The sequence below is a fragment of the Oryzias latipes genome, chromosome 1 (assembly GCF_002234675.1).
Source record: "Oryzias latipes chromosome 1, ASM223467v1".
NCBI classification, from domain to species: Eukaryota; Metazoa; Chordata; class Actinopteri; order Beloniformes; family Adrianichthyidae; genus Oryzias; species Oryzias latipes.
The window spans coordinates 19,693,689-19,708,499 of record NC_019859.2 but is presented as its reverse complement, the minus strand read 5'-3'; the positions used below and the strand labels follow the sequence as shown (position 1 = coordinate 19,708,499).

Here is a 14,811-nt window from a genome sequence, read left to right as displayed (position 1 = left end):
TCTAAAACAAAATCAAAATTTGGTATTTTTTAAATAATTTTATATGTTTTTTTTTTAGAAAACAATAATGTGTAAAAGTCTGTTTTTTATTTTACACAGTCAACATTGCTTGTGACACTTTTAATGATTATTAGCAATATTTTTGTTGTAAAAGCCCCTTTTTGTTGTGTTGACTGCTTTATAAACATAAGTATTATTGTCTTTTTAGGTTAATAAAGGAGTTACTCTTGTGGATCTGTTGTCTTTCTGCGCTGATCTGGAGGATCAGGCTGACCAGTTGGTGAGTCCTTCATCGCAATCTATCAAAAGAAAAACAAAAACCATTTGTTTAAGGAAAATGTTCCACTTTAAAAATAGTTGATTTTTTTTTTTTACTGATGTATGTCTTAGAAAATCTGTTATTGGAAATGTATATTTAAGGGATCTGACAGGATAATGTTATTACAGAAAATTATTAAATAAAACACTTTTTAGCTACATTTCTAAAAAGGGGTTTTCTAAATGTGTAATTCTAACATATCTTCAAATTTTACCTTTAGGTTCAACACAAACGGTGAAGAGAATTAATTTTATTTTCGCTAAAGCAGAATAGTTTTTGTGTTTCTTTGACTGTTTCTGAATAGACATTTGTTGAAATAAGTACACTAAGACTTTTCATAATTTTTTGTAATGTGTCAGAGTATAGTTAACCCTCCCTTAAGAGAATTTAATTTGAGTTTATGACTCGTCTGAAAAAACTGCTCTTTTACTGTAATCACATACACATAGATTTTAAAGCACTTTAGCTGTACGAGGTATTTGCCTTTAAAACACTCTATTTACTGTCATGTGAAGTGAAAATATTCTTTCATGTCAAAGCAAAATTATAAAAACAAATCATTATGGCCTAATTATGTGTACATTTTTTGCATTTTTTCCCCTCACATTGCAAATATTTTTGTGCATGATAGTTCTGTAAACATGTATTTTGATGTAAGCACTCTGCAACTGTGCCTAACTTATCAAGGATTTACAAGCAATTACAAGCAGTTTTTCTGTTTTGTCTTACATTTTCACTTTTTTGTCCACTCTTTGTGTTTGTAGCCACGTGGAGCTCTGGAGAATGCACTGAAAGGACATGCCAGCAGCATCAGAACCATTCACAGAGAACAGGTGGTGCTTTTGGAGCAAGCAATGGTAATTACTCATCCCACAACATCAAAAATCAACAGGAAAACTTTCACTTCACATTTACAATCTCAGGAGTAAATACAGACTAGATCCTGTCACAAACAAAATGACTCCACAGCCAATAATACTACATGATAAATTACCATTTCAGAATGATGTACTTATTTTTTGGGTGCAAAGAATGTTCCTGTTTTCTTTTTGTTCAACACTTTTCTTTTTTTGTTCTTTTCTTTCAAAAAATGATGACAGAAATATGTCAGAGCGCGGGTAAGAGGCTGTCAGTGGCACTGTGATGGTGGTTTAGTTGGGTTGCTGTGGTGTTTTCCATATGGTGCAAGTTTGGAAAAACTATTTGTGGAATAGTGTACAAAGTGAAACTTCTCAACCTTCTAACAGCATGTGCTTTTTGTGTCTCCTGCAGAGCACCCTGAGCCAGAGCATCAAGCTGCTGCAGAAGACTTCAGACGACCTGCCAGTGAGCTACATTACCCATTAAAAGACTTAATATTCAGTCAACCTGCTGAACAAAACTAAAATCAAATACTTTTTATTTTTTGTTTAGGTTAAAGTGACAAATATCCTGAGCGCCATTGATGCAGCAGAGTTTCTCATCGTTCATAATGCTTCCTTTGTGGTTAAGCAGGTAAAAGACTGTGATGAATGACATCTGAAGTTAACTTTCTAAATAGATGTGTGGTTTTACAGTCATTCTAAACTTAAAAAATGTGTTCAACGCATTACAAGAAAAAATTGTAAAAAAAACAAAACAATTTTATCCACATTTCCATTTAGATGCAAAGCTAGTCAAAGCTGTGAAGTTATATTTAGAGGGCATTAAGAGGCAGAGATGCTGTTTTTTTTTGCATGCATTTCTTGTTTTTAAAGATTTCTTTAGATTGAAAGTTTTTTTTATTTAAATGTTGCTTGTTTTTCATGTTTTCTCACTTGATTTATAGAACATGTGCAAAAGGAAAATAAAAGGAAATATAGAATTTATTCTATAAAATAAAAAGAAAAATGCCTGCAAATCACTCATTTTATCGTCCCCAATAACCATTTTTCTCTTTTGTTTGGTTTCTAGGAAACAAAAAACTTCATGCAAAGCTTAGAGGGATATTTCAAACAGTACACAGGATGGGTTAAAAGCTCTGTGAGTATATGATCATAAGTTGTTCGATTTCCAGAGGATCATAAGTCTTTGTTTTGATTAATTGAGTTGGAAATACTCAACTGCACAAAGGAACAGTGTAAAGACAGAAGTGAATTAACCGATGTGTGCCTTAATAAGCAGACTTGAACTAGCTGTGTTGGTTTTAGTCAATTACAGCAGATTTAGAGGTTTTCCTGTTAGGATCCACAGCTTCTCAGTCAGTGTTAGCACATTCCCACAAATATTTTAGGGCATTCAGAAATGTGCATCTGTGTTTTTTTCCTAGCTAACATCAGAGGTTGCTCAGTGCAAGCCCATCAGCAACATGGTGGACAGCATGGAGATAGTTGGCTGCAGCTTCATAGTGGACTCAGTGGTAAGAATTCAGTGTCCTTATTTATTCTCTGTGCTTCACTGACCAGCATGGTGGCTATTGAGGTGAACTTGTTCACTTTGCAGCTGTGTGCACAGTACACAGATCCTTTATGAGTGCTGCTGGTTACTGCAAATATAAATGGCTCTTTGACAGTTGGTGGGGGCCGTGGAGTTTTTGGACTTGAGTTAGTTACCTATACATTCAGGAACAGGATGTTCTGAAATTTCTTACTTGCATTCATGGTGTTTTTTTAAGACTGGATGTGTGTCATCTGAACAAAAAATACTCTGTTTCCACTTGGAACCCCACTGATGTCTGACATCTATGTTAGTGGATTCCTAATTATAGACACATCTGTAAGGCTTCATTGTGAGTTGAGTCAGTTTAGTATGAGTTTCTTATGAGTTTTAACTTAGCACAAAAATGTTTTGTGAAGCTGAGTTTGTGGTTTACGCCCATAAAAAAAGGCCATGTCTTTTTTTGTCAGTGCCAGCCTTCTCATGTCACTGTTCTTAATAAATCTTGACAAATTCTGATACCAGCCCCTGTAAACATGAGCCCTGCTACAGTGCTCAGTAGGTGTCAAAAATAATCCTGTCACATTTTACTAATGTGGAACAGAGAATATATGAGAGACCAACTTCAAATTGGAGTTGCTCAAAATTTAGCTGCAGCACTGTCTGGAGTGAGCCCTAGTACCATCTCCAAACTTAAGCTAAGGCCTCAGTCACATGTACCTGTACTGGGGGTTGACCCATACAGATGCTGCAGGTTTTTGGGTTGTCCTGTCGCAGTAGAGCAGAGGTGGGCAAACTACGGCCCGCGGCCTGGATCTGGCCCGCTTCCATGTTTGGTCCGGCCCACAAAATCAGAGACCCATGTTTTTTTGTTTTTTTTTAATCTGACCACACGATCAAAATGTGATCTGAAACCCTCTAAAAATCTCTGTCAAACAGAACAGAAGACAGTCTTTCCTTTCTACATCACAGTTCATCTTTCCAGGTTTAGCTCATTCTTTTAAAGCAATTATGTGGCTTTTTTTAAACCGTGCACCTTGTTCTGTGTCCTGAGTGGCTGGAGACCCTGTCAATAAATCTCCTTACGAGCCGTTTCTCCTGTGCAGAAACGCGGAGCTCTTCAGATCTACAGAAATCTGTGATCGATCAGATCTTTGTTTTCATTCTAAGATCCTGGACCTAATTTCTAGGAAGGTTTGAGGATTTAAACAAGTGAAAACGGTGAAAATGTTCATGTTTCTGTGAGAAAAGTGTATTTAGGCAGTGAGGAGTTGTGCTGCAGCCCTCAAAGTCTTTAGGATTATGACGGGAGAGGATCGATGATTTATTTTATTTTATTTTTTTTATGTATCAGTATATTTTTCCTGAATTTTTGTCTTTGAAAAGCATAGAGTATTACTTGGTCATTGTTTTATTTCATAAATTATGTTATTAATTTTTTTAAAAGGATCATGAATGAATGAAACTTTATTCATATAGCACTTTACAACTCCTTGAAGGTAGCAAACGACTTAAAAAAATGAGATTTAAAATGGGAACAAAAGTTTTAAACTAAAAACTCTAGAAAATTGTGGTTTAGAATATAATTTTCAATATAAATGTTTTCATCTACATTCCATGTTATATCATTCTCACTCCACGCATCTGCTCGTGGTCCGGCATTTCTATTGAATTTTAGAACCCAATGAGGCCCGCGAGTTAAAATGATTGCCCACCCCTGCAGTAGAGGGTTGTAGACAGAAGCGGCTGCCATCTTAAGGGGATTGCAGGTTTGTCATACGCCCACCTCAAGGGCCATTGTGAATATGTAACATACGGTTGTAACATGTGGTAAATGTTTTGTAAAGTATTTGTAAAGATAATGGAAGTTACACACACTTATGGTGTACGGGTGATGCTGTCATATGGTGTCTTTACGCTACACTCTAGTCATTGCATGTACTGGCTCCTTACTGATTGTGCGCAACTACTACACACAGGGGGTGTGCACTTGAGATGTAAGTGCCCGTAGAGTCCCGTTTCTACTGAGCTGTATGGTCCGGTACAGTACGATACAGAGTGGTACGGTACGGTCAAGTTAATTTTAAGGGGCATTTCCACTCAGTGAAGTTGAGCAGTTTGTTAGTTGCGACGACTTAAAAAAACAACAACAATGGAGGTCATTCAGCAACTCGTTTTTTTATTGCTTTAGTTCTGGTACATCCTATATAAAGGGGAATATAATGTTGTTTGAAAGCAGATTGCGGTCAGCTAAGAATGCTTACAAATGTTGGAAACTTTATCTGAAATGAGCCCTACTAATAGTCCACAAGCACTGAACATGTCGAGGAAAACTAAGATCAGGAAGTGGATTTTAAGGGTCAAAATGTGGCGAAGACATTGACAACAATGCTCATTGCTACATTGATAGGGTAACATCATTTGATGGGAGGGGTGTGATGATTTGCTATACGATAACCTTCACTCAAAAAACAAAGCTGGTCATCAATGGAGGCAATCTATAGAGCTGTTATAATGTCACAATGATAAAAAAACAACAACGGTAAAAAGGAAAAAAAAAACAAGGAAACAGGACAGAACAATTCTTTTGTTTGGACTTTAAAGCATCATACATTTAAATTGGCTAATTCTGAGTGGATATTTTATGCTCATTGGTAATATTTAATCTCATGTTACTACTTATTTCCAATTGTTCCAAAAAACAGTTATCCTCCTGTAGTAATCTGTTCTCGTTTTATGTCATAATCTGATGTTTTCTTGTTTTACAGAACACCTTCTGGTTTGGTCTGGGAGGCTGCTGCATCCTTCTGATCCCCAGCATCATCTTCTCCATTAAACTGGCCAAGTACTACAGACGAATGGACACTGAGGACGTGTTTGAAGAGTAAGTACAAAGACAAAGTCTGTTGTCATAGACTGTAGTGGAATTAATGATGCTTTTTTTTTTACCTCTCTGTTATCATTCCTTCTCTTGGTCGTCAATTATCCACATGCGTTATCCTCATGTCATTTCCTCTTCAGCTACTCTTACCCATGGCTTGTTGCTCTGTAAAGTTTGTCTGCTATTCATGCACCTTGTTGCCTTAAAGAAATAAAGGCACTCTTTTGGGATGGGATGATTTGGATTCCTTCATTTTCCCTTTTCTCTCGCCCGGATTCTTCAGTTATTTTTCAACATCAATTCTTTCATAAGCTCTTAATGGATCGCTCCACTTGTTTTTTTGGGGAGGGGCGGGAGCTCTCCCATCACTTTTTTCATGTCCTTCCTCAATCTTGTGTTGCAGTTTGGATAATACAGGTAATCGTGGTCAAGTGTTTGATATCCGCGGGAACGTCAATGAGGTCAGGTACGAGCCGTGTCTACCTAACCCCCTTCACTTGCATTCTGGGTTATCAGCTCCCGGGGGGAACTTTTTGCCTTCAAACAGGCGGAAGGTTAAAGTTTCATATTTTTCCACAAATTCCAAAGACTTGCCCCTATGTGTGTACGTTTAGTTCTCCTTATGACACTCTGACTTGGTTCTCTCGGGCCTCTGCACCTCCAAGCGAATGGTGACTCACAGGATCGGTCCGCCTTACAGAGGTATGGACGAGAAGAGACAACCATCCATTAACCCTCTTCTGACATCTTGCTAACTCATTCAAGAACCACTAGGAGTCAAAGCATCTTCAGATCACCCTGTTGCTGCTGAAACTAACATCTCATTCTCCTTTTTTTTTCTTTTTCATCCTCAGTCAATCTCATCTGACATTCTATCATTACCAAGAATAAACAAACTGAATTCACCTGTAATAGTCAACTAATCTGACTGTGCTGGTCCTCTATCATTTCACTTCATCTGTGATGATCCTTGTATTTGTTTCAGAACCGGTTTGTTAAAGTTGCATTTGATAGACTGACTGAAATATAAAGCTGGATTATTCATAGAGGAGCATTAGAAGTTCCTGACGCCACTTTTATAAATTTAAAGGACTGGGAGACCTTAAAAAAGCCCAATACATCAAAGAATTGACAGGGGAAAACATTTCTTGTTTTTTACGAGTTATAGATATCATTATCTATTATTATTATGCATTATTATTATTATACGTCGGGTGATTTGTTAAGCTGTTGTCACAACAATGTTTTGCCAAACCCGATATGGTTCCTTATCCTTTTGGCTTCTCCCTACCTTTAAATTTGTGAGACTTTCAGAGTTGCAGAGATTATGCTTTTTCCTTTTTTCACAGAACGGCTGGCCGCAGCAGTGCGACTATGGTTGTTTTTTTAGGCACACATTTGAAAAATCCCGTCGCATGTGCGACCAAATTGATCGCACTCTAGAGCCCTACAATTGGTTATTAAGGAAAGTTTGGATCATTTTAATGGGATAGTGGTCTGAGAACTGCCTGTATCAAATATGATATGAATGGTTATTTAGGGATAAAATAGATAGAGAAGGATCATCTGTAGGGATGTGCAGCTCCTGAAAAGACAAATGTTTAACAGGTGTTTAAAAAAATTGAATAAACATTTTTCTGACCTAGAACATGTCTCATATTTTTAGCAAAGTTCAGATTTTGACAGTTTTTTTTTTATTTGAAGACAGCAAATCAACTTTCACAGCTTTTTTCATGACAGGAGAGTGAAATAACAAAAAATGCTTAAGCTTCTTGAGTCAGTCTATCAATGAAGTGATAAATAACTTTCGTGTGGTTTAAAATTTAAAAGATTATTTTTGGATTAAGTCAAATTTCTTTGTTTTTTTCCCCCCACAGTGGTCAGGAGAACTGGAACTGATGTGATCTCTCTGGTAATCTATCATCACTGCCTCACTCTATTATAGCAAAATATCTATTGACAGCCACACAAATAAATGATTCTTATTTTTTCCAGAATCTGTTCTGGATTCATGTTAAGACCAAAACATGACGTACGGTAGGATTCTGGATGAGTGATGACGGCATCTCTTCCCTCCAATTTTCACCAGCTGCCAAGCTTTGATGTTTTCTCTCAACCACACTTGCTTCTGTAACTTTTCATGCTGAACTTCTGCATATTCAGAATTACATGTAGAGGATTGGATTTATATGTACAACAACATCGTCAGCTTACATCGTCATGGTGACACAACATTTTTTACACTTTCAAAGCTTTTGAAAGTTTTATATATTTTTACTAATCCTTGTTTTATAACATGTCACTAGTATTTTTTAGAGATAGCTTTTTTTGGTGAATATTTGTAACATAGTTTTTCATTATTTTTGATTTATCAGACGCACTTATCAGGTAGATGTTTAGAGGATGGTTTGACATTTTGGGGAAAAAAATAAAAGACTCACTTTCAGGTCAGATGATTGTATCTCAAATAAAGTTTTAAAGGATTTGTATTTTCTACAAACCAAATACAAGGTGTAAAATGAATTTAAGCCAGTGTTTTCTTTTGTTTTTTACCAAAGAAAGGCATCGTCCAAAAATGTTGAACTGTTCCTCTAAACACTAACGAGTTAACTGGCAGCTCAGTTTTGCTCTGTAATCTTTATTAGGAGCCCAGGAGTTTATCCTTGTTTCTTCAAAGTGTCGCATTTCATTCAGCACATCTTTTTCGGCAAAGTTTTCGAGACGGCTAACAAACAGACTTTTCAATCTCACCTGACTGTTAGTAAGAGTGTTGTAGATTTGACAACAGAGGTCTGATGTACACCAACAATGTTGGAGCTTGTGGAGAGGTTGCAGATCTGTAATAAAACGTCCGCCTAACATGTTTCTTGTTCTTTTATTACCAGAGGAGTACTAATAACAAAAGAAAGGGACTGTTCTCTGACAAAAAGCAATTGCAACTTAGTTTTATCATGGATTTTCATATATATAAAAAACGCTCCTGTGTTTGGACATCTTCACAAAATAAAAACTACAATATCACACACAAAATTACTGTGTGTAATGTTTAAATGCAAAGTATGTGTAATTCAAAAGACATGCGCTAACAGTATTTATCTTTCCCAATATTGTTCTTCTGTGTAACCCTTGTGCTATCCTAGGCACTTTAACCTTGGAAGTTGGGTCATCTAGACCCACTAGACAGTGCTCTGAACCTTTTTTCTTCAATGATTTGTGAACCTCACTGGTGTCCATGGATTACATGAAATCTTTCCACCTTTATCCACCTTTGTCATGGTAGGGAGAACACGTCAATGCAAGGGTGGGGTCATCTAAGATAGCACAAAGGTTAAACGTGACTACTTGTGTTAAAATATTTAAATACTTTTTTTTCAAGTGACCTCACGTTGACGCTCATACGCCTGATTTTCATCTTTGAAGGACAAAGTTTCTGTCATGATTGTTGTCTTGTGTCAATTTGCTTCTCTTTAACCTGAAGTGCCACTTGAAAAAACAGCACACACCCAACTACATTTTTGAAAAATGTCTCTTTCCTTGTTAAATTACCACTCTTTTCCCATAATGTTATGACTTCATTCTTGTAAATATTGTCTTATAATTTCTCCAAAATGTTTGACTATTTTTTCCTCATAATATTACAACTTTACTTTTACGACTGCTTGTAAATGTAAGTATTTTTTTGTATTTTGGCCTTAATGGCCGTTGTAGTTTATGACTGGAAACTGTAATATTTAAAAATCATCAATGATTCTAAAATCATTCATTGATATAGAGGGCCTAGATTGGCTATTATCCTGAAAACTTACTCCTTGCTTCCTTGAAAAGCAAAGGCAAGCAAGAACAGTTTTAAATTGCAACCACATGTAAGCTGAGAGGACAGTTATTGGTGTTTTTGTTAAGCATAATTACCAGACCAGTTAATGTAAAGATCCGTTCTCCATGAAAACTTGGAAATGGTGGACTGTGAGCCTCATGCCTGAAGTCTCAAAAGCCTTCAAGGTTTTCTGAATGTTCATGTAAAAAAGTCTCTCAAACACAAGAAAAATATGTTTTCTGCATCACAATGCAATTCATCGTTGTGGCTTATTTGCCACTATAGGAATCATGCATCTCTTAAGGAAGTTTTGTACATTCTTTTGTGGTTTTGATGACTCCATACTAAACATTTCATATAAAGAAGGACCACTTCTAATTCCAGTTTCTCCCTCTCCTCTATCTAGAGTCATCTATGATGACTCCAAAAACATATTCTTTTCAAAAGATTCTTTGGAGCCCAGCTCTGTGTGTTCTGCAAATTACCCCCCTTCTTTTCCTTCAGTTTATGGTAATCCCCCACCCCTTCCACCTAGACTATACATCATTTTCTTAAATTGGAGCGTTGTGCACATATATATGTGTGTGTGTGTGAGAACCAATGTGAGGAACTGAAGGAGGAGTCAGACTCAGAGTTTTACTGAATAATACCATCTTTGTGTGTTCCTGCTTTATAAAGTGCCCCATGTGTGCTTTTTGCCCTTTTACATCTTAACCCTTGTGCTCACACGGATACGGCTTTTCCTTCTTGGACCACAGAAGTCCACATCCAACTTTGCAATGGGAGCGAGGGTGAGAGTTTTGCTGCTACTTCTCGGAGCAACTGCTTATGTGTCAATTGCTCAAACTAACAACAATGGCAAGCAGCAGCCGCGCAGCCTCTGGGATGAGCCCATCCGATTCAGCACAAAGACTAAAGACTTGTGCACCATGGTTGTATCTGCAGCAGGGAACTACACTCGCCTGCGCGTGTCCTGCAGAAATCCGAGCCAGGCAACAGGACGGTCCTACTACTGTGACTTCCAAGGCAAACCCAGCCTGTGCCGTCCCTACAGCACCAACCCTCGCCATTACTTCACCCAGATGATGTGGGAGCTGAGGAAGATGAAGCATGCCTGCCAGGGAGCCAAACTTTACCGACCACATATGTGCAGGAACTACCCAGATGAGGCTCAAATGACCTTCTTGACCTCCTGGCCCAAGACTAGCCCTCCCAAGCAGGCAAAGCCTGTTCAGGACCTGCCAGCTCAGACAAAACCCATTGATACTCCAAAACCCATGAAGCCGAATAAACCCAAACCAGGCAGGAGCCCCCAGAACAAGAGAACCACCCCTAAAACTTTGATGACCACCACTTTGGCCACAGAGCAGCCAGACTCCATGGCATCCCACCTTGCCTCTGAGTACTGCTGGAAGAGTCTCCAAGGAATCTGTGCCTACTTCATCAACTGGTTCCAAAGCTAAGATTGTGCTGCAGATGCCTCCAGGTGGGTGAAAGAAAGACATGATAAAGCTAAGGTGCACACTGGAGCTAAAAACTGTGTGTGTATATGTATGTATATATATATATATATATTTATAAATTTACAGATGATTGAGTTTTTTACTGTTGTTGTTGTTTTAGGCTGGACTGATCAACAATCCACTCTTCTATCTGACTTCTCTGGTTCTGTGTGAGGACATAACTCCTGCATTAAAAAAGAGAGGGACTCACAGAGAAAACATTGTATGTTTCCATTTAAAAGCCATGTATGATGTATGAATTCAAATGTATTCCCAAACAAATTAACATAATAAAGTTGTTTTGATCTTCTTTAGTGTTTTGTTTTGTTTGATTATCCGAAAAAGTGTGTTAAAAAGAGACTCTGCTCCAATGATCACCATGCATAAAAGTTTATGTCTGCTGCCTGGCTGAGGAAGTCGTTACTTTGCAGACACATAAGGTGTCTGAGTGGAGCTAAACGCTTCTTTATGTGAGCTGATGAAATGAGTCTTAGGAGGTGCTGTGCAGAAACAGAGGAGGTTTGTGTGGAGGCTGTAGATGATTGGAAATGCATGTGGTCGAAGCTACACACTCACTTACCCCCTACCCCCACCCCAAAAAGTACACACTGAACCCACACAGATTCACAGTGAATGTCATACAGGACAGTTCTGTACTTGTTTCCCCAAAACTCCTTTTTTCCCCCCAAGAAAGAGTTAAATGCGTCAATTAGTGGCATGGAAATTCACTAATCAAAATTCATCAGTTTAACCTAAATAATGTCTGATTTTCTAAATGACAGTAAGATTAAAGAACACAATGAAATAAAATAAAAAAAAAACTGAAAAAATATGTTAACTTCAAATGTATTTCTTTTTTTATTAATGTTTACTCTTATTCTGTCAGTAAACATTTTATTTTGAAAAAGTCATGGAATGTTGCATTTTTCCTTAGAAACCAAAAAAATGTATCATGAAAAGTGATGAGGTACTTTCAGAAACTCACACAGAAACAACTTGATGTGAATTATTCCAGTAAACCACAGGATGGAGCTGTTGAGTTTAGAAAAAAAATCAATCAAGTCACTTTATTGTGAATTCCTCAGAAAACTTCTACGTTGTTGGCAATGTATTAACATTATTTCTGAGAATTACAGCCTTTGTTTACGTTAAAAACAGTCTGAAACTACATCTGTGCGTCTCCCATAGCTCAATAAAAAGCATCTGCTCTGGGAGCAATTAAAGACAAATAGACAAACAAACTGAACAATATTTCATACATGTTTCCAGAAATAAAAATTATGAGCACTAAATTAAAAAATAACTTAAAAATTGAGGTTTTGATTAAAAAAAAAAGAAGATTAATCTCTGCTAAATTCTAGATCAGTCGCTGCCAGATCCAAAAATATCCCAAATGTCTTTATAATATTGACATGGGCCTCTGTGATCACTGTGTGGCTTCTTCGTTATCAACTTTTGTTTTCATGAAAATTAAAATTCACTCCCAATGATTAAAAAAACAACAACAACCAATCAACAACATGACGTATGCTCTAACACACATCATCAAGGTCAAATGATGTCACCAATGGCTTTATAAAGTCATTGTAAACACCGACAAGTATAGCTATTGTCCGGAAAATTCTATAGTCTTTGGAAAGAAAAAAAAAGAAAAATGAACTCTACCAGAGTGACTTTACAATCACTTTGCCGGTCCCAAGCCCGAATAAAGGAGTAAGGTCAACTCTACAACTATAGGAAAAACTATCCTCAACAGAATAACAGTCATTGTTTTTCTCAACGAACCTGAATTGGATTCACTGGCAGGAATCAGCAAAATGGTGAACCCGACCCAGGTGCAGACTGCCATTGGTGACATCATTTGGGCATTGATGTTGTCTGTTAGACTAGTGGTTCTCAAACTTCCTTCTGTGTTGTACTCCTTTAGAAATATATTTTTAGTCAAGTACCCCCTGACATGGGCAAAACATTTTTGGAAGAAAAAGGAGGTACAGTGCTGTAAAGTCAGATTTATTCAAGCCAAACAACAGTGAACCAGACAAAAAGATTCAGATGGCAAACATTGCATGTACAAACAAAAAAGAAAAACAGAAGACGTTGACCACCAGAAGGCATAAAACCAGTCAAAACTCAAATGTAAAAATGCTGTTAATAATACATAAAATAAGAAATATACATGAATAACAAAAATCGTATTTAATCGTATCGTATCGTGAGGTACCCAGTGATTCCCAGCCCTAATGCAAACGGTAGCAGCTGCTCCAAAGCTTTCTGTCCCAGCTCAGGGTGCTCCTGCCTCACACACAGCCAAAACTGTGTGAGAGTGGATGCACCAAACTTCATCTGCAGGCCACGGTCAGATGCTACTTCCATCAGTTTTTCCTGATGAGTGACAGTGAAGCTTGCTTCTGTTTGCTTCAGACAAGAGAAATGGGTTTCTCACCCAATCCAGCTGCACAGATTTCTCATCAATGTCAGTAAAGTAGGAGTGAAAACCACTGAGCAAGTTAGCCAAATGTCCCACTGTGACTAACTTCACCGGAGCTGTCGCCACATCCTCATTTGAGAGAAACACATCCAACTGAGGAAAGCAGGTGAAATCCTCCTGATCACGTGCCCTTTTCCACATCTCTGCTTTCTTCAGGAAACCACCCACCTTGTCATACAGGTTCAGGATGCTGGTGTCCTTGCCCTGCAGGGACATGTTCAGTTCATTCAGTTTCCTGAATATATCTGCCAGATAGCAAAGCTTTGCAAGCTCCCGTATTTTCACAGAGGCTGCGGAACAAACGTGCATTAAGTGGCCTTGACTTGATAAAGTTTAGAACTTTAATGCTGTCGTTCAAAACATCGTGATACACAGGGCTCATTTTCTTGGACGCCAGCACTGCCCTGTGTATCACACACAGTGCGTCCACTTGATGTCGGGATTTTCTTTTTTAATGATCCGTGCTATGAGGCCTTTCGCGCTGCCCGTCATTGATGCAGCCGCATCTGTCCAGACGCTGCTGCAGGATTTCCAGCTGATAGCGTTTCTGGTGAAAAACATGTTAACGACATTAAAATGTTCTCCCCGGTTGTTCGCCCCTCCATTTCTTCTTTGCAGAATAGAATGTGTTCACAGTCAATGTATCTTACAAATGCAACAAGTTGCGAATGTCCACTCACATCTGTGTTTTCATCCAGCTGCAGTGAAAATGAGTCGCCAAGTTTCCCCCACAACTTGTTCGATAATGTCTGTGCCCATGATATCAATCTATTCTGCAGCAAACGGTGTCATTATTAGACAGAGGCACATTTTTTAATGTGATCATTACAAAAATCGTTAATCATTTAATTGTGGCTTGGGATGACTTGAAATCAGAAAGTTTTCTCCTGAAGAACTCTGGTGCCTTACCAACGTGACATCCATGTTTTGTGGTGAGATGCCGCTGGAGGAGCGCTAGCTTCATGCTAGCGTTGGCTAACTTCTGCCGGCAAAAAAAACCCCACAGTGCCTGGGGTGGGTCAGAGCTCGTGGACGTAAATCCCTTTAAAACATATTCTTCCATGTACTTTCTGGCCTTCGTCGCCACTTGTTTTGTTTTCTTTTTCATTTGTCCATCTGTACTTTCAGCAGCATGGCTGCTGTGCCTTAACCACGTCTCCATAGTTACAGTGTTATGGTAACGACGTGTCGTTGATGAGTACGTGACGTCAGTGGGTCAAACTAACTTGGTGGGGGGGCGGTTTTATTTCAAAGGATATTGAAACTAAATACTGACTGTAAAATACTGTGCATGAACACATATTTATATTTTATCGAACTTTTTACTAAATATTTTTTTCAAGACTTATTATTAGGATGAGCCTACTGATTTAGATAGATATTTTGAAAAGCTTCACGTACCCCCTGCAGTAC

General features: G+C 38.0%; 2 protein-coding genes and 1 non-coding gene across 9 annotated transcripts in view; 2 read left to right on the top strand and 1 right to left on the bottom strand.

Annotated features, from left to right (window-relative positions):
• Positions 1 to 8,455, top strand: part of LOC101156064 (prominin-1-A) — a 32,851-nt gene extending 24,396 nt beyond the window's left edge. For 2 of the 7 annotated variants that reach the window (XM_023957856.1, XM_023957848.1), the window contains 10 exons: positions 209 to 280; positions 1,084 to 1,176; positions 1,420 to 1,437; positions 1,592 to 1,645; positions 1,733 to 1,813; positions 2,252 to 2,320; positions 2,607 to 2,696; positions 5,482 to 5,597; positions 5,998 to 6,296; positions 7,472 to 7,506. In XM_023957856.1, the coding sequence (XP_023813624.1) occupies positions 209 to 280; positions 1,084 to 1,176; positions 1,420 to 1,437; positions 1,592 to 1,645; positions 1,733 to 1,813; positions 2,252 to 2,320; positions 2,607 to 2,696; positions 5,482 to 5,597; positions 5,998 to 6,208 (804 nt within the window). In that variant the 3' untranslated portion in view covers positions 6,209 to 6,296; positions 7,472 to 7,506. Of the gene's footprint in view, positions 1 to 208; positions 281 to 1,083; positions 1,177 to 1,419; positions 1,438 to 1,591; positions 1,646 to 1,732; positions 1,814 to 2,251; positions 2,321 to 2,606; positions 2,697 to 5,481; positions 5,598 to 5,734; positions 5,825 to 5,997; positions 6,297 to 7,471; positions 7,507 to 7,589 lie in introns of those variants that run through there. The other 5 variants (XM_023957854.1, XM_023957864.1, XM_023957866.1 and 2 more) reach the window with 4 other exon arrangements.
• Positions 8,456 to 8,957: 502 nt separating this feature from the next.
• Positions 8,958 to 11,221, top strand: fgfbp2 (fibroblast growth factor binding protein 2). The gene is made up of 2 exons (XM_004065944.4): positions 8,958 to 10,894; positions 11,032 to 11,221. Exon 1 carries the CDS (start codon positions 10,188 to 10,190, stop codon positions 10,869 to 10,871), a length of 684 nt encoding a protein of 227 aa, XP_004065992.2. The 5' UTR covers positions 8,958 to 10,187; the 3' UTR covers positions 10,872 to 10,894; positions 11,032 to 11,221.
• Positions 11,222 to 11,941: 720 nt separating this feature from the next.
• Positions 11,942 to 14,578, bottom strand: LOC101159322. Its single transcript, XR_908974.3, has 2 exons — positions 14,079 to 14,578; positions 11,942 to 13,945 (listed from the first exon to the last, which is right to left on the bottom strand). It is a non-coding gene; the product is annotated as an uncharacterized LOC101159322 (transcript).
• Between the last annotated feature and the right edge of the window lie 233 nt (positions 14,579 to 14,811).